The sequence below is a fragment of the Notechis scutatus genome, chromosome 1 (assembly GCF_049901735.1).
Source record: "Notechis scutatus isolate UNSWTSFEM ecotype Mainland chromosome 1, rNotScu1.2, whole genome shotgun sequence".
Lineage (NCBI taxonomy): Eukaryota > Metazoa > Chordata > Lepidosauria > Squamata > Elapidae > Notechis > Notechis scutatus.
In genome coordinates, this window is record NC_142009.1 from 82634479 (window position 1) to 82652707 (window position 18229).

Genomic DNA, 18229 nt, shown 5'->3' on the forward strand with positions numbered 1-18229 from the left:
CTCTGAGACTGAAAATGTTTTATAGGCCACTGCAGACTTTTTGATGAATAAAATTTTAGAGGCTAGCTCATGCAGCTTGTTTGTAAATTTTGCCTGATGTATAAAGAACTAGGCAATTGCAAGTTTTATATCTATTCAAGAAGCTTACTTAGGATTCAGTCTTCTTCCTGAATTCTGAATGTTATGAACTTTACTCTTTATGATATTGGCAATCGACCATGGGTATCTCCCTCAATATCATTGCTCTTACTCTTTATAGTCATTCTCTTTCTAAAATATTGTGATTATTTTTCAAAAAAAATAAAAACATTAATGCATCATAATTCTTAGAGGCTGCATTTATATGATGAATTAAACCATTTTGAATCTGATTAATTTTATCAATTTTTGATTTAAAAATCCAATGGCATTTCTAATATTCTGATCAGTGATGGAGACTGATTTGAATTCATACTATTTTTCTTTTTAGTAAAAAAACAATGACATAAAACATTCTCTATTGCTTTAGCAAAGTTAATTGCTTAATATATAGTCTTTTTCTTTCTGTCAATTTTCTTAGTACCATTTTTCAAAAGTTATCCATAAAGAAGAACATACTTCAACAAACGAGCCAAAATTACAACGTATTGCTGCTTTTCTGGCAGACAAGATAACGCTAATCCAGAAAGTTCCCATTGCCAGGTTGCAGAGAAAAAACACATTCTGCATGGATTGTTTTTTTCCAGAATACTGGAACATGACAAGATGTTTACCTTTACTGGCATAGCGCAAATTTTTAGGTTGCAGGTTGAATGTTACTGTAAATGGTCTTATTTTGAAGACAACAACCACAAAAAGATTTTGCTATTTTGTGCATTTCATTGTGCTTCTGCAGCCATTGTTCACCACCCCTCCTCTTTTTTTGAGGGGGACATTTTGCTTTTCCAAAAAAGGATCTCCCCTCTACTGAATTCCATCCAATTAGCAACTCCTCTCTTTTCTTCTCTTTAGCTATGGTCTTATAACAAGGGTGTGTGTGGTGGCCTAGTAGTTAAGACATAGGGTTTGTCAACCGAAAGGTTGGCAGTTTGAGACCCAACTACATGGTTCAAAAGCATGCAAGTAGACAAATCAGCATCACTCCAGTGTGAAGGTAACAGTGTCTTTGAAATAATACTACCAGACAGCATTAAATGGTGCTATGAATATGTGTTGTCATAGGTTATTATTTTTATTATTTATATTTATTTTATATTGTGCTTTTATGTTCTGTAAGCTACCTTGAGTCTCCATGTGTGAGTAGGTGGCAATATACATTTTCTAAATAAATAAATAAATAAAAACACTGGCTCCCTCAGCTAGGCAACAGAAAGGAGCTCTGCCTCCCCTAGTGTCGGGCACAACTGGGCAGAGAAATCTTGATCTTTTTTATGATCTTACGATGCTAGCACAGAACTTATCTTTGAATTGGCTTATCTTTGAATTGGGGGTGGAAGAGGATGGAAAGGAATATATCTCTGTTACCTATCAGAGGTATCCAGTTTTCTACATTGGTGAGCATATTGCTTGCCTGCATACCAGAGGATATTGACTCCAACCTCTTGTCAGTTATATGTGCTGGGTCACAATGTGAATGAGGATATGCATCCAAACAGAAGTATTGTTGACTTTAATGAGGCTGGGATATATTAAATGACAATCCTGGAAATGAGAATCTATTTTTTTACGTAGATTTTTGTAATGTACTCCTCTACAACAGATAGCACAAAACCATCAGAAAAAGGTGCAATTTCCCAGAGGCTGGTTCATTAAGCATACACACACACACACACACACACACAGAGAGAGAGAGAGAGAGAGAGAGAGGGAGGGAGAGGGAGAATAGTAATGCTGAAATCTGATTAAGCAAAAGAATATCAAATAGAGCTCTCTAGAGACAAGGTTCTCCTTATTCAGCACACACTCACTTATTAGTTCTTACACAAAATAGATTCAGTCTCTTATTAGTGGTTTTGCTCTCGCTGATTTTCTGAAGAGCATTAAATGGTCAGCCAAATGGTCTGTTAGAAGGACAGTGACAATGCAGAATCTTTTCACCATTTTTCTCTGTGTTTTGAAGCTGATGAAGTCTCACCTCCGGTCATAACCACTTCCATAGGGAAACTGTTGCCGTTGGCCTATGCCCATGTTGGACATGGTTGCAGCGGGACTCTGGCTGTACATATCCTGCATGCCACTGTTGGGCATTTGTCCAGGGGCCATGAAGGGTTCACTATTTCCAGGCACTATAAAAGAAAGAAAGAAAAGAAAAGAAAAGAAAAGAAAAGAAAAGAAAAGAAAAGAAAAGAAAGAAAGAAAGAAAGAAAGAAAGAAAGAAAGAAAGAAAGAAAGAAAGAAAGAAAGAAAGAAGGAAAACATATGGCTTTATGTTATTTGAAAGATATATTATTAAGAATTATTAAATATCATTGATGTTCAGAGAACTGAAACAGGGTAATTCAACAAACACTATCAGAACTGAGGAGATAACTTACTTCAGCAGCAGTGCCATTATAATGCCATTGTGTATTTTATAATTTTAAACCCAAATAAAAATCTCAGGCAATTTTTGTGTTTTCTGCTTTTTTTTCTCAAGAAAGGAGTCTACTACTAACTTACAAATCTCCACTGGATCAATATATTAGCATTATTATCACAGCTATTTTTGTTCTCTAAGTTCAACCTACACAAAGGAAGATGTCTAAATATCTACTGGCTACCATATAATGGATAGTTTCTAAAACATCAATTTATCCATAAGTAAGTTTTTTTCTCCCTTCTGGAGGTGACATAAAACACAAATCTCTTCAGTTTTTGATGTTGGCTTTGGAATACTGCATCCAGAAAAAATGTAAGTGACCCGGGTTGGTAAACCTGGGCACTAAATATAAATGTTTTTGCTAAGTTCTTTACATTTGCTCACTTTAAATTTCTGCTTTAACGCTGAAAACACTGTTCTTATTTTATTGATTTACGTGTTTTATTGCTCTATTATTTATTCCTGCTTTCAGATTTCTAACTGGAAGTCACTTTGGAAATCTCCTTGGGATGTAAGAGTAATAAATGATTTCAGTAATAAATGATTTCAGAGATACAGAATATTGTCTAGTATAAATCATGACTCAGTCATTATCTCATCTTGAAGTATACTACAAGGTTCTTATGAATGTAAAATAGCTGTTGTAGCTGTATATATAGAAACCTACCTACATATTGTACATACATAAATAGAATCTAGCCATGAAAGGCACTCTAGAGAGACATTTTTGTTCAGGTTTTCTGAAATAATTTAATCCTGTTGTACAGTCAGAATTTTGCTTAAAGTACAGCATTGCTCCACAAATTCTGCTAAAGATTCAGTATGACTTCTTTGTATTTTTATGTATCTTTACATATGACTTTTAAAGAGATTTGAATCTCATTAGCAGAAGTCATGATATAAATGATTAATTTTACTCAAATCCCTACACATTTTAGACACTGCTGAGACATTTATCCAGATCTAAAAATCTAGCAGTTGGAGAGGGTTTCCATAATGTGAAACTGTTGCAAGAGATTCTTACTTTCCTGTCAAAAACCTTCTTCCCAAGAATGTTATAGGGCACAGACACATTTTTAAACCATTACATAAATTCCTTTATAGCATGCCGACTTACTCCTGTAAATTTCCTGTAGCAGTCCTATCTCATCTAAATGAAGTATGACAATGACAACTGGTGATTACATTAAGATTTAGATTAAAATAATATACGTTATATCATATTATTAAAGACATACAGTGATATGACATATATTATATATATAATATAACTGGCTCGTATATTACATAATCTGAGTTTACCAAATCCTGTTACTTACAGAAAAATACTAGGCCTAAGTTGAAACTATTGGTATAATTCTAACAATATAATTATAAAAACTCTTCCATATAATTTTCTGTATCATAAAAGAAACTTCTTACTCTTATTGGCAAAAATCCACTGCACTTATCTGTTAACTTCCAAAACAATAGTATAGTTACTTATGAAAGACAGAGAAAAACAAACTATCAAAAATATTTTTTTTATTCCTCAGTAATACAAAGATGGAGAAACCCATCTAGGAACTGATGTACACAAACATACATACAGTCAACTCCCCGGACAAATGATGTCAGCAGTTACCTTTTCTCATCCCACCAAAAGGATCCTTGTTTGGCTCATAGGGCATCCTTCCCATCATATCTGGCATATTCATTGATTGCTGATAGGGTGCATTTGGAGTCATGGAGTTCCGCTTTGCGTATGTGGAATCACTTATATCCGAAAAGGGATCATGTACACTGACTGAACTATTTCTAAAGAGATAGAACATAAGAAGGTATTTGAGTTATAGAGACACAATTATAGATGAACAATGCCTGATCAGGTGGTGATCCATAGAGTTCAGAAAGTTAAACTGTTGTGAAAATCACCACTGTTGCCTTAACAGTATAGGATATATGAGATATTCAAAATATACAGAACAAGTGTTCAAGTACTTCATTCTCTACCTGAGCCAAGAAGTTCAGAGTGGAATATGAGAACACCTATTTGTCCAAGGCCCATAAAATAAACTTCATAGCAGAGCTGGGATTTGAACAAAAAATTCTGAAATTCAATCCAGCAGTCTAACCATCCCAACACAGTGCCCCCTTTCCATCATTTGTATGCATCACAGGTCAATTCTTGGTTTCAGAACTTCTTAATTTGTATCAAGAATATTATGCCTTTTGAAAAGGCACTGTATAGTTAATTTATTCATTTTAATTGCACCAATATTAAATGTATGGATATAAACAGATAACCTCTCAAATTTAGTTGAAAGATCACTGATCATATCCAACCTCTGATCCTTGAATATTCCCCAAATTTTATCTCTGAAGAAATGCCCATTTGTATGTATGAATATTGAAATAACACGCATGGACAACAATGGGCAACTTTAAAATCAATGAGTAGGGTTGTACATGGATGTGCCTGTGTGTTGGTCGGTAAACAATTGAAATTGTGCACAAATAATTATTTCTGAGAGGGGCTGACATGTTTTTTTTTTCTTGAAGCCAGATGCTGCAGGAAATAATGGAGAAGTCCTTTTAGGGAAAAATAGAAGTTTGTTCTATTTACCAATTAGTTCTCTACAATAGGATTAAGCCATGATAATGGTTTACTTGGAATTGCTCGCTAATTTTCTCCATTTTTTCTTGTTGTTTATGCATGCATCTGGACACAGTTGCACACATTATCTATATATACACACAAAGAGTTCTACAGTGAAACAGCAGAAGCTTCATCCTGCAAACTCATATTAAATTACTCATAAAGCAAAGCTTTTTTTTACAGTTTTAGTTGTGCCATCAATGCAGCTCTAACCAAAGACTGAAGAGTTTGGGTCTGTGTGTGTATTGAGGAAATTGAAATTAAAAGCAACTCTTTCACACATCAGTTTGAACCTCTGCATTTTCAGATCCCATACCTCTCCTTTTTTCATTCCTGGTCAGGGGCAGGGGTGAGATTGACAATATGGTGGCAAAGAAAGATGGGGTAACTGCCACTCACCATCAATGATGTCATGGGCAGCATCCAAGAAATGCCCGTGACACTCATTTTCCAGATACCAATAATATTTCCCACAACATGTTGCATTTTGAGTCACAGGAAAATGCAACATCCCTGAAAGAGAGAGAAGGTGTCTGGATTTGGGGCAGTGACTGCACTTGCCAAAGCACAGATCCAATATCCTGAAAGGCTCTAAGAAAAGTACCTGCTGCTCTGAGTGGGTGTCATCTGTCCATGAGGTGTGGACGCTGGTGTTGGAGGCTTGAGGTCACTTGGCACTTCTGTCATAGAATTGCTCCCCGTAGACTGAGGGGTCTGTGGACCCTGAAGAGAACCCGAGTTTGCTGAAAAAAATTTTTTTTAAAGGGAAAGAAGAGGAAAAAAAAATCAGGTGTGAACTCTTGTATGGGTAGAAAGAAAACCGAGGAAGAGAAGAAAGAAAGAGAGAGATTTATTTCATTTGAATATACCTCCTAGATGAGATGTGATTTATTTTATTAAATTCTGTTATGGCTAAGAAGTCACCATTATATACTGCTTAAGCCAAACTTGTCCAGGTCTTGTTCAAGATGATGGCCAACAGGGCAGATATAATGGAATTGCACCAGATTCCTGTATCTGAAACTCTAAATTCTTTTCAAAATATACTTAACTTGCAGGAAGAATAGACTCTTAGACCACAACAGAAAAGTCAGAAACACCAAGTTAACGTTCTTGGATCATTTCCATAGAATCCTGGGTGGTCTGTGAGGTTGATTATTTTCTTGCAGACATTTTATTACCCAACTAGGTAACGTCTTCAGTGCTGCAGGAAGTGGGATTAGCTCTTTTTTACATACAGTGGCTTGCCCTGTCAAGTGTTGGTGGGAGTATTGTTTATTATATTTGAGGGTTTGTCTGAACTGAGTTTCAAACTCAAGACAAATTCAATTCAATTTGGATCATTTCTCTAGAAGTTTTTCCAGAGTCTCAAGCACAGCATTATGCAGCAAAATAAAGATTTGGGCCTTATATTTACAGGGTCTTATAAAGGATAAACTGTGTTCTAATGTCCTGATGTGAGAAGATCCCAATATATATGATGTGGATTCATAAATACTTAGGATGAAACTGATGGAGTAATCTTCTGCTAGGCAATCAAATGTCTAAATCAGCTCTTAAAATATGAGCTTTTTTCCTCTCTAATGTGACTGGCTTGTCCTGTTCACTAATTGCTCCCTAAAATATGGTGAAAATAGTAATTTCTGCTTCAACAGCTAGAATAAAGAGCTGTGAATAATATGATGTCTACCACAAAAGATCTATTATGTTACACACTTTGTATATAACAAGTTATTAGGCAAAGTTATTTATTTACTTTATACTATTTGTAAGCTGTCCTAATCCTAAAGGTCAAAAGAAACAGTACAAACTAACTATAAACAATTACAATAAATCGTCCCAAACCTAAACATGATAGGCAGTGATAAAACTAAACTTGTCAAATGCTAAATATATTCTGAAATAGAACTGCTTTAATTTGTGTATGAAATACTAGCAGGGTTGGGCTGGGGTACCTTTGGGAGGAGGATATGGAGTTGATATCTGCTGCATGCCCCAGGCCTTTCACAAAACTGGGATCTGCATCAGGCCCTCTCTTGATGACCTGGCTAGATAGCAAAGGCAATTCTGGCAAGGGGGTGGCCCGATAATTCCCAGGGTTGTGCTGTATGGGCTATAAAGGTCATGACCACAATTCTGAAATTAGTTGGGAAACCTAATGATAATCAATGTAGCAACTTCAAAATATGTGTTACTTAGTCTAGCAGCGACCAACCTTAGCAACTTTAAGATCTGTGGACTTCAATTCCTAGAACTGCTGGCTGGGGAATTCTGGGACTTGAGTTCACAATTCTTAAAGTTGCCAAGGTTGGACACCCCTGCTTTAGTCTTTAATTTTCTTTCCTGGGCCTTCTGGCAACTCCTGTCTGTTAAAGAACAGAACAGCATATGCTGCACAACTATCCCAGGCTTGAAATTTATGACGAGAATGAAGAATATATACACTGCTCAAAAAAATAAAGGGAACACTTACAACAACACAATGTAACTCCAAGTCAACCACACTTCTGTGAAATCAAACTGTCCACTTAGGTAGCAACACTGATTGACAATCAATTTCACATGCTGTTGTGCAAATGGAATAGACAACAGGTGGAAAGCATAGGCAGTTAGCAAGACATCCCCAATAAAGGAGTGGTTCTGCAGGTGGTGACCACAGACCACTTCTCAGTTCCTATGCTTTCTGGCTGATGGTTTGGTCACTTTGGAATGCTGACAGTGCTTTCACTCTAGTGGTAGCATGAGACGGAGTCTACAACCCACACAAGTGGCTCAGGTAGTGCAGCTCATCCAGGATGGCACATCAATGCGAGCTGTGGCAAGAAGGTTTGCTGTGTCTGTCAGTGTAGTGTCCAGAGCATGGAGGCGCTACCAGGAGACAGGCCAGTACATCAGGAGATGTGGAGGAGGCCGTAGGAGGGCAACAACCCAGCATCAGGACTGCTACCTCCTCCTTTGTGCAAGGAGGGACAGGAGGAGCACTGCCACAGCCCTGCAAAAGGATCTCCAGCAGGCCACAAATGTACATGTGGCTGCTCAAACTGTCAGAAACAGACTCCATGAGGGTGGTATGAGGGCCCGACATCCACAGGTGGGGGTTGTGCTTACAGCCCAACACCGTGCAGGACGTTTGGCATTCGCCAGAGAACACCAAGATTAGCAAATTTGCCACTGGCGCCCTGTGCTCTTCAGAGATGAAAGCAGGTTCACACTGAGCACATGTGACAGACGTGACAGGGTCTGGAGATGCCATGGAGAACATTCTACTGCCTGCAACATCCTCCAGCATGACCGATTTGGCAGTGGGTCAGTAATGGTGTGGGGTGGTATTTCTTTAAGAGGCCACACAGCCCTCCATGTGCTCACCAGAGGTAGCCTGACTGCCATTGGGTACCGAGAGGAGATCCTCAGACCCCTTGTGAGACCATATGCTGGTGCAGTTGGCTCTGGGTTCCTCCTAATGCAAGACAATGCTAGACCTCATGTGGTTGGAGTGTGTCAGCAGTTCCTGCAAGACAAAGGCATTGATGCTATGGACTGGCCCGCCCTTTCCCCAGACCTGAATTTAATTGAGCACATCTGGGACATCATGCCTTGTGCTATCTACCAACGCCACGTTGCACCACAGACTGTCCAGGAGTTGGGGGATGCTTTAGTCCAGGTGTGGGAGGAGATCCCTCAGGAGACCATCTGCCACCTCATCAGGAGCATGCCCAGGCATTGTAGGGAGGGCATACAGGCACATGGAGGCCACACACACTACTGAGCCTCATTTTGACTTGTTTTAAGGACATTACATCAAAGTTGGATCAGCCTGTGGTGTTTTTTTCCACTTTAATTTTGAGTGTTAACTCCAAATCCAGACTTCCATGGGTTGCTAAATTTGATTTCCATTGATAATTTTTGTGTGTTTTTGTTGTCAGCACATTCAACTATGTAATGAACAAAGTATTTAATAAGAACATTTCATTCATTCAGATCTAGGATGTCTTATTTTTGTGTTCCCTTTATTTTTTTGAGCAGTGTAGTTTGACAAGATTAACATCTAGGTAATAGAAAGAATGAGTTGAGGTTTCCTCAATAGATGAATCTAAATTCTACCCTATTTCAGAAGCATCCAGTTGGACTTGCTGGCTACACTACTGTGCAGTTGTATGCTGCACCCTGAGGCTTGCACAGAATCCACAGCAATTTCCAAATCACAATTGCATTGAAATGGCTGTCATTTCTAAAATGTATATTGTCTCAAATATCCAGTTGATAATACCAGAGGAGGAAGAAGAGGGTGGGAGACAGGGAGTGAATGAAAGCTTTTCCATTGCCCAGCAATTCCCCCTTCCTTCCCCCCTCCCTACCACATCAAATTGGAAGAAACAAATAAATACATGAATGTAGCCTCTTGGAACTCTATTAATAGGAGGCCTAACATGCTCTCTAGGATATCCGTACCTTTTGCCAGAAGCTATAAATGTATAAGCTAAAGTAAACAATGGAAAGGTTACTGAAGGTTAAGTACATTCACATACTTCAGTCTAAACAGCCAGATGCCATGCTGGGAAGATAATTTACACAGCGTGAACTCGGTGCCCTAATTCTGACAAGGGGGGAGGGAGGGAAAAGCGGTGGGAGGTTTACTAGGAAACATCACATGTCCACCGTGAATGAAGGTCAATCAAAGGGCACCTTTGTTTATAAACCCAGCCGCTTTCCTCCTTCATCTTCCGCTGGGGATTCCCTAGTTGGCTGCCTGCCAGATTTGTGACATCACCTGTCAGCTAATAATAGAAATGCAGTCAGCCACCTGCCAGCAAAGATAGATGGGTTTTTGGTTACAGACTGACTAATTAAAGACTGCCTTAGCCCTCTGTGCTTGCCCCCACCCCACCTCCACTTGTTTCTCTGCTGCCAAGGAAACCCTGTGCTCTCTGTAAACTGAGGCTCAAAGTTTTCTAAACTAAGCCTGCTGAGAACATTGGAATTACAGAAATGTTCGGGTGGTGGTGGTGGAAATTGGCTCTTTTCCTTCATTGAAATGAAATGCAAAAACAATCGGCCTGAGTTAAAAGCCAGCTCAACTGCTGGAATTTCAAAGGATGGAAACATGTTTTGCAAATTTGATTTCTAATGATAGATAGGGACCGGAACTTTTGTCACTAAGTGGGGCGGTGGTTAAGTGAGTTGCATGTGATTTTATGGCCTTTTTTGTTGCAGTCATTAAATGAATCACACTGTTGTTAAGTGAATTGTGCATGGCTCCCCCCACACCCCTTGACTTTGCTTGTTGGAGGCCTCCTGGGAATGGCATAAATTGTAATCACACAACCCCAAAACACTGCAACCATTATAACTTCATGCTGGTTGCCCATTTTGATCATGTGACTACAGGGACGCTTGTGATCTGAGACTTTACCACGCCTCCGCGTCCATGTTATTTCTTGTTTTCAATCTGTCCCTAACTTTTTAGAAGTTATTTTTTTTTAATTGGAAGATTAAAATATGCAAAATAATATGCCTATTTCTAGTACATCTTAATTTTAAGGATGTCCTCATCCAGATGCCAAAGGTACTCATAGACAGGTGGATTAAGACAACGCTTTTTTTGAAATATGCAGAAAAGAGATGCTGGAAACAAGGGAAGAGGTTTGCTTGGGCTCTGGGTATATATTTACGCACACTTTTTGCTCAATTTTTATTTGTGTCTGTGATGCTTATATGTTGGTGCATGGTTTATGTAGCATTGGAATTTTGGTGCTGTTTATTACCTAGGGCCTTTGTGAGATGATATTTTGCATTATTATTATTATTATTATTATTATTATTATTATTATTATTGATTTAATTTTCAATTCACAGTCTGGTAAAAACTTAACAATTGTTAAGGTAATGTCTGAGTATATAGGCAGTTCCAAGAAAAGTGATTTTTTGCAAAGTTAGAATATTCAGGTCTGATAAGTTCAAAATTTCCATGTATCTACGCAGGGTATTGCTCCAAGGACTGTTATTACTATTGGTACAACCATTGATTTCTTCCTCCACAATCGCTCAACGTCAATTTGCAGATTGCGGTATTTCATTATTTTTTCTAGCTGTTTCTCGTCAATTTGTGCATCACCTGGTATTGCAATATCAATGAACCAGATTTTTTCCTTTTCCTTAATGATGTCAGGAGTGTTGTGGGCTGTCTGCTTGAATTCAAAAGTCCTACAAGATCTTGACTTGCTCATTTTCAAGAACTTTGTCAATCTGGTATTCCCAGGAATATTTTCTGCATTCGAACCCAAACTTCTGGCAAAACTTCCAATGTATAATACTGGTATCAATCATGACATTGTAGATAATCAGTCTGTGAGATTTTGCTGCAGTCACTGATAAAGTGATCCACTGTTTCATCTTTCTCATTGCATCAGCAGCATTTGCTGTTGTTACTGACATTTATTATTATTATCATCATAATCATTATAATAATTATTATTTAAGACTTAAACTCAATTTGATTCACAGCCTGGGACTGATAACAACTTAACAAGTCAAGCCCTAACCAAGAAATTGTTGTTATTGTTATTACTGTTATTGTTATTATTATTGAATGCGAAGGATATTTGGGTGTTTTGTCTCTCATGCACCTTTTTCTGAAGATTCCCAGTTTGCTTTTGATTAAATGGATGCAGAGTAAAACTGAGTGTCAAAAGAGCATGAAGCTTGTTCTCTATCTCTATATTGTTATCTATTTCATGAGAAAGTTTTTTTTTTCTTTGAGCAGGGATTTTTGTGAATGCAGCTATGTCCACAATGGCAGTTAATTATGAATGGGAAAGTGCCACCATGGCAGCTGTTTTGTGTCCTGATGCTTTTTCAGCATTGCACATTCGCATGCAGTAAGGTAAAATTCAATTATAGATCCAGCAGTAAGTTAGGAAGAATATGGAAAACATAATTTGGTAAACACACTCCTTTCTCCCCTTCAGTATATACTGAAGAGAATTCTGTTTAGTAATTGACTTTTTTATGAATAAATTGTAATTCAAAGAATTGAAAGATGAAACACTAACAGTTTTCTATTTCCTTTCTTCAAGCACCATTATGCATTGTTAACTCTCTTCATATATTTTGCACTGTTGGTGTGTCCATAAATTGCTTGTACAGAAGTGTTGAAAATTAGGTGACTAATCCTTACATATTTTGTAAAATCCCTAACTCAGCAGTAAAATCTATGAACAACAACTCATATATGGTGAATTTTTCCCCAGATGTAATCATGTTTTTGTTTTGAAAACAGAGTTTCCACTTGGTCTAACTATATCTTTCTGAACTAAATGATACTGATAAGACCTTTAAATGTGGGCTAAATGTTTATACCATGAACTCTGACATTTGTCTGCTTTACCATTTACTCAAAGTAAAGCTATTTTCCATTTGAAATCTATTTACTTCAGGCTGTTAAGAGGGTACTGAGATGTAAACAGTTATGATGAAAAGTAAATATTGGCACATTGGTTCAACTATATGGAAAATCATTCCTAATACTGATTCTTTTTGTTTATGGAATATTCATCTAAACAAAACTGTTCCAGCACCATCATTGACATGATAGGGCTTTTCAGAGATATTACAGCAATGGAGTTGCTATTATTCAATTTATCCCAATATTTTAAGTTTGCTGTTTTACTCCTCAGCATATTTCCTGTGATTACTTCCATTTCAACAAAAGCAAGTAATCTACAACCAATGTTTTCTCTAGTATTTCTGCTGAAAAAATAGCTCTCATCTCTGGAAAGTAATATTTTAAAGACTGATAGCTTTATTTTTACTTGCATTGAAGCCCACTTCATTATAAGAAATAAATATTGCTCTCAGTTGGCAAATATATATTTATAGGTAGGTGTGTACATACACCCAGAAGGTACTTAAGTATTTTGCTAAGGCAATGACATCCACAGTAATATTAATTCCAGAATGAATAAAATCCGATTTTATGAATAATTGTTTAGTTTGGGAAATTTCCATTGCTGCCTGTAAGTGAAGTATTTTTTTTGTTGAAGTACGGTCACCTTGTCAGACAAAAGAACTAAGAGATCTAAGTGTTCTTCAGTTTGTTTCTAGCATGCGGAGTTGTTTTTCTATTCTTTTTAAAGGAAACCGATCTGTTTGTTCCTGTTCACAAGTGCTAGTATATAATATCATATTTGAGGAACAATTGAATGAGCCCTTAATGGCCAAATAAAATAGCAGGTTGACTGATAATCAGATAATCAGAGTTGGAAGGGACCTTGTAGGTCATCTAGTCCAACCCCCGCCCATTACAATAGGACTACCTATGGATACCCCATCATTTTAGTTTCTCACTTTAAACTTCTAGCATGCATTTAAAAAGAACATGCTACATTTTTATGACTTATGATAGGCTTTTTTACTATGTTTCCTCCCCTTTCTTGGGTCTCTCAAGTCTTCTTACAACTACTAGCAATTTTCATTTCTTTTTCTCTTTCTTGCCACACACCTATCTCAATAAGTTACCCTCTCTGGAATATTCTATGTAGCTATTATGTATTATTTCAGTTTTCTATGATCACTGTTTGGTCTTCCTATTTTTATAGGAACCGTAGTGGAAGAGTGGTTAGAATGCAGTACTGCAAACTACTTCTGCTGACTGCTAGCTGTAGTTCAGCAGTTCAATTCTGACCGGTTCAAGGTTGACTCAGCCTTCCATCCTTCCGAGGTGGGTAAAATGAGGACCCAGATTGTTGGGGGCAATATGCTCACTCTGTAATGTAAACTGCTTAGAGAGGGCTGTAAAGCACTGTGAAGTGGTATATAAGACTAAATGCTATTGCTATTGCTACTGATCTGCAATTTGCTGCCTCTATTCTCTTGCTTTCGCTTCTTTCTAATGCTACCCAATAGTTCTATTCTCAGGTTTCTATTATCTCCACAACAAACAAATAAAAAACCTCTAAATGCTTTCCTAGGTTTCTGTGATATCAGAGCTGCTCAGCAAATCACTGCCCCAAACTTCATCACTGATAAACATTTGTTTATCAACATTAAAAATAGTATCAAAAATGTTATGAATAAGAAATGTAAAAACAACAGAAATCCATAGAATGATTTTCCTATATGTTGTAAATCATTTACTGGAACAATGCCATTAGAATTTTGCAGCTCTAAAAAAGTTCAACAAAAATGGAAATATAGCCTGATTCTGCTTCAGTAATGTGGAGTGCATTTTACTTCCATTAGAAATCACTTGTAAACAATTTTAATAGTTATTAATGGAGCTAAATTTAACATGCAGAATGTCGGTACAGATTTGACAGGTATTTGCACGTGTCAATATGAATATATGCAAATCCTTTACGAGATCTGTTGACATAGGTAATCAGGAACTACTAAAACCTCCCTTATTTATGAGCTTCAGAAATTAATTAGGAATATCTACATGTGCCAGATGTTTTTATGAGATTTAAGTTGTTTAGTATCTCCATCTCCTGTGCAATTTTTTAAAAAAGGATTGTTTCTGTAGTTCTTCAACTTACCAGGAGATGGCGGCTGAATCTTAGCTTGTTTTTTAGTATCTCCAGTGCTGAAGACTTCTGGAGGGGGTTCCTCCCCTCGTTCAATCTTGCATTCAAAGGCAAAGAGGTATTGAATATATTGTTTTTTCAAGGAACTGGCTGCGCTGCTCGAAGTGCCAACATTTAGGTTGGTAGCTAGCTCACGCCACTTCTTATTTTTATTAACCTAGGAAATGAAGGAAGGAACAAAGACACAAATAAATAAAATAGCAGGTTAAGTGAACTGCAGCAAAGTAGATTGATAAAAAACCTGAACACAGAAAAGGAAAAAAAACCCTACAAGTAATGTCTTTTAAAAAACTCTAATGCCCATTATTCCCACACTTAATAATGCATAAACATTATCTGCACTTACCAAACCATTAAAAAAACTTACTTTATATAAAATGCTTTGCTATTTACATCTCTACTTTTTATGCTCTCAGTGAGCTTGTGATGTGTAGTGTGATCAAATTTATTTTATATACTTCGTTCCTCTGACACACAAACATACAGTCTGAGTGGTTTTTTTAGATCAGCTTTTAAAAGCAAATTTTAAATGGCAATAATAAAGATATTCTTGAAGTGCTTAACATTGATGCAAATAATTGTTTTCTTCTTCAAAATAACAGCTCCAGGTTTGTTCAGTTAGTATTTCTGGTTCAGGGGCTAAAACTCCAGGCCCTTTATAAGGGTGACAAGCACTCACTATGCAGAAGAAAAGATGCACTATGATACATTTATTTAAAAATTCTACAGAGAAAATACTAATGAATGAAATGAATTCTGTTGGTAATGCATGATACTAAAATTCTAAGAGTTGCTTAAATAAAACTGGATGATGTATGAAGATCAAAAATGTATACTGTATGTATCCTTTATGTAGATCCATTGCAGCATATCATTTTCACTTCCCTGTTATGTGTATATGGTTAAAAACAAATCTAACAAAATATTCACCTATGTATTTTTTCAATTATAGCATACACAGCTATGTGCTTTTCTTTCTGTATCTTTATTTGAAATCACATTTGTATGAATCAGTCATTGTTTACAAGAGGTTCCATATTGGTGTACAAAATTATATTGGGTGATATTTATATAAGCAGTCTAATTTCACTGATTATGCATGAAGATGAAATTCATTCTCATCTTTTTATTTCCAGCAAAATTTCAACATAGCCAATTTGGAAAGCAGTTTAAGGCACTGGTTAGAATTCAGGGGACCATGAATTCTAATTCTGTCTTAGGCAAAAAGCCAACTGGGTGATGTTGGACCAGTCAATCCTTCTCAGCCCCAGGAAGGAGGCAAAGGCAAACCTGAAAAAGCTGCAGGGACTTGTCATCATTTTTAATATGAAAATGAATTTAGAACAATCAGAAAAGTGTTATTTGGGAGGATGGAGGTTGGGGATAGTTAGATTGGATGATTAAGAAACCCAATAAAGTAAACATAACATTTTAATATATTTTAACACTTTTCTTGAGATTACACACTCTGAATTCTGATTGGATATTCTTGCCGTTCTGGATTCTGAGGTTCTCTGCACTATGTTTAAATGTTATTCTTTAAGTACCCAGTCTTCAGTCTTTGAAAATATGCAGATTACAATGATGTTCAGTTGCATTTCAAGGATAGTCTCTACTTTTGCCTGCAAAGGTAAGATTAAAGCCATTTGACAATCTGGCATCACTCACAATCACTCACCTGGGCTAAGCCTCCAATCTCCTTAACACAAACATAGAGTCTAAAAAGATCCAGTGGCTTCTTGCCAACAGCAGGGAGACCAGCTACAGGTGTTCCCCTTTCTTCCATGAAGTTGAGATAGCGATCCACCCAAACTTTCCGCTCTGGTTCAGTCCCCAGCTCATACATTTTGGTGATCTTCTCCCCGGTTGTGTTGGAGGAACTTGATTTCTAAAGCAAATACATTTCAAAAAGAAAGTTGGGGAGGGAGGGAGAAGGGAAACGGTAGTAAGAAACTAATACAACGTATTAGATAAAGGAGGATGTTAAACTAAAGCTATCACACAACAGACAGGAATGAAGGCTACTAGTTCAGGCACAAACAATACATTCTGTCCACATGCTGCATTTCATTTATAAAACAAAGGGCCCAAACTCCCAATTTTATTTTTTCATATTAATTAAGATAAGCTTTGGATCTCAGAAGGCAAGTTTCTGATGATGCCTGAGGTTAGTAATAATTTCACTCTATTAAAAAATGAAACCCTGAACACAAGATAATTCAAACATTCACATTCAAATCAGTTCTGCTGTAATTAGAATGAAGAGAAATCTAGTCCTTCACACCATTCGTGAAGCAAACAAGGAAACGACAACTGGCAGTAACTTCATACTACTATTCACCGTAATTCCTAATTCATATGTAAAAACCGCATATAGTTAAATACTGTTTTCTGATTTATTAACCTTGGATTTGACAGCTGAATTAAACTTCATTGCAGAGTTTCTTTTCCACATGCCTTTTTATCTCACATCCCTATTATGTCTATGTGGTTAAAAACAAATGTTTAAGAAATATCAGAATAGCTATTTACTATTTGCCAAAGTTTCATGTTGATTTTATTTCCTCTTTATTGTTTGACTTCTTTTTCTATCATCAATGACACTATCCTGATTATTATCATGTGTAGAAGAATTCCTCAAATATGACCTGTAACTTTATCTCAAAAAGAAAAAAAATCTTACTAATTTTAACCCTTGGAAAAATTGGTGCATTTGGCATTGTAAACTAAGCACGTGGTATTCTTTTTCAGGATGAATTAGCTTTTTAAAGACTATTTTTAGACAACTATTTAAAGACTTGCAGAGTAATCTAAAACTGTCCTGACTGTGATAATGTAAAGAAGGAATTCTATGTTACAGGTAGAGGCAAGGAGAAAAAGGGGACAATTACTAAATACATGAGGAATACTAACCTATCTGTAATTAAAGAAACTGGATTATAATTGAGTTTAAATCAAATGAGATTAGAATTAGTTATTGCTTTCATATTGCTTATTTTTTTTAACCTATCCGTGTCTACTTTTTGGAACATGGTCCAAGAGCTATGTTGCTTTTGGCCTGAAAAGAATTGCACACATTATTGCCTACATTAATGGTGCAACAATGTTAGATGTGGGGTTGACTATGAAGCCAGTGGTTGGCAGAGTACTGTGTCCCATGATTAAAAAAAAACTTAAAGGTTTCCTGTCCTGACATGTCCAACTATAGGAAGAGGTGCTCATTCTGTTTCTTATCTGAGGGAACCACCATTGTTTGAAGACACTTCTCTGGTCATGTGGCCAGCATGACCATATGCTGAGGTGCACAGAATATTGTTATTTCCTCACTGAAGTGGTACCTATTTATCTGCTTGTATTTGCATGCTTTCAAACTGTTAAGATTGGCAGGAGCTGGGGCAAGAATGGGAGCTCACCCTGTCATGTGATGCTTGGGTCTCAAGCTGCCAACCTTCT

General features: G+C 36.8%; 1 protein-coding gene across 18 annotated transcripts in view; it reads right to left on the bottom strand.

Moving 5' to 3' along the window:
* The window catches only part of ARID1B (AT-rich interaction domain 1B), a 426965-nt gene that overhangs the window by 11361 nt on the left and 397375 nt on the right, over positions 1-18229 (bottom strand). For all 18 annotated transcript variants that reach the window (XM_087969691.1, XM_087969777.1, XM_087969760.1 and 15 more), the window contains 5 exons: positions 16455-16664; positions 14729-14933; positions 5800-5938; positions 4182-4354; positions 2114-2264 (listed from right to left, as the gene is read on the bottom strand). In XM_087969691.1, coding sequence (XP_087825817.1) covers positions 2114-2264; positions 4182-4354; positions 5800-5938; positions 14729-14933; positions 16455-16664 — 878 coding nt within the window. The remainder of the gene's footprint in view (positions 1-2113; positions 2265-4181; positions 4355-5799; positions 5939-14728; positions 14934-16454; positions 16665-18229) is intronic.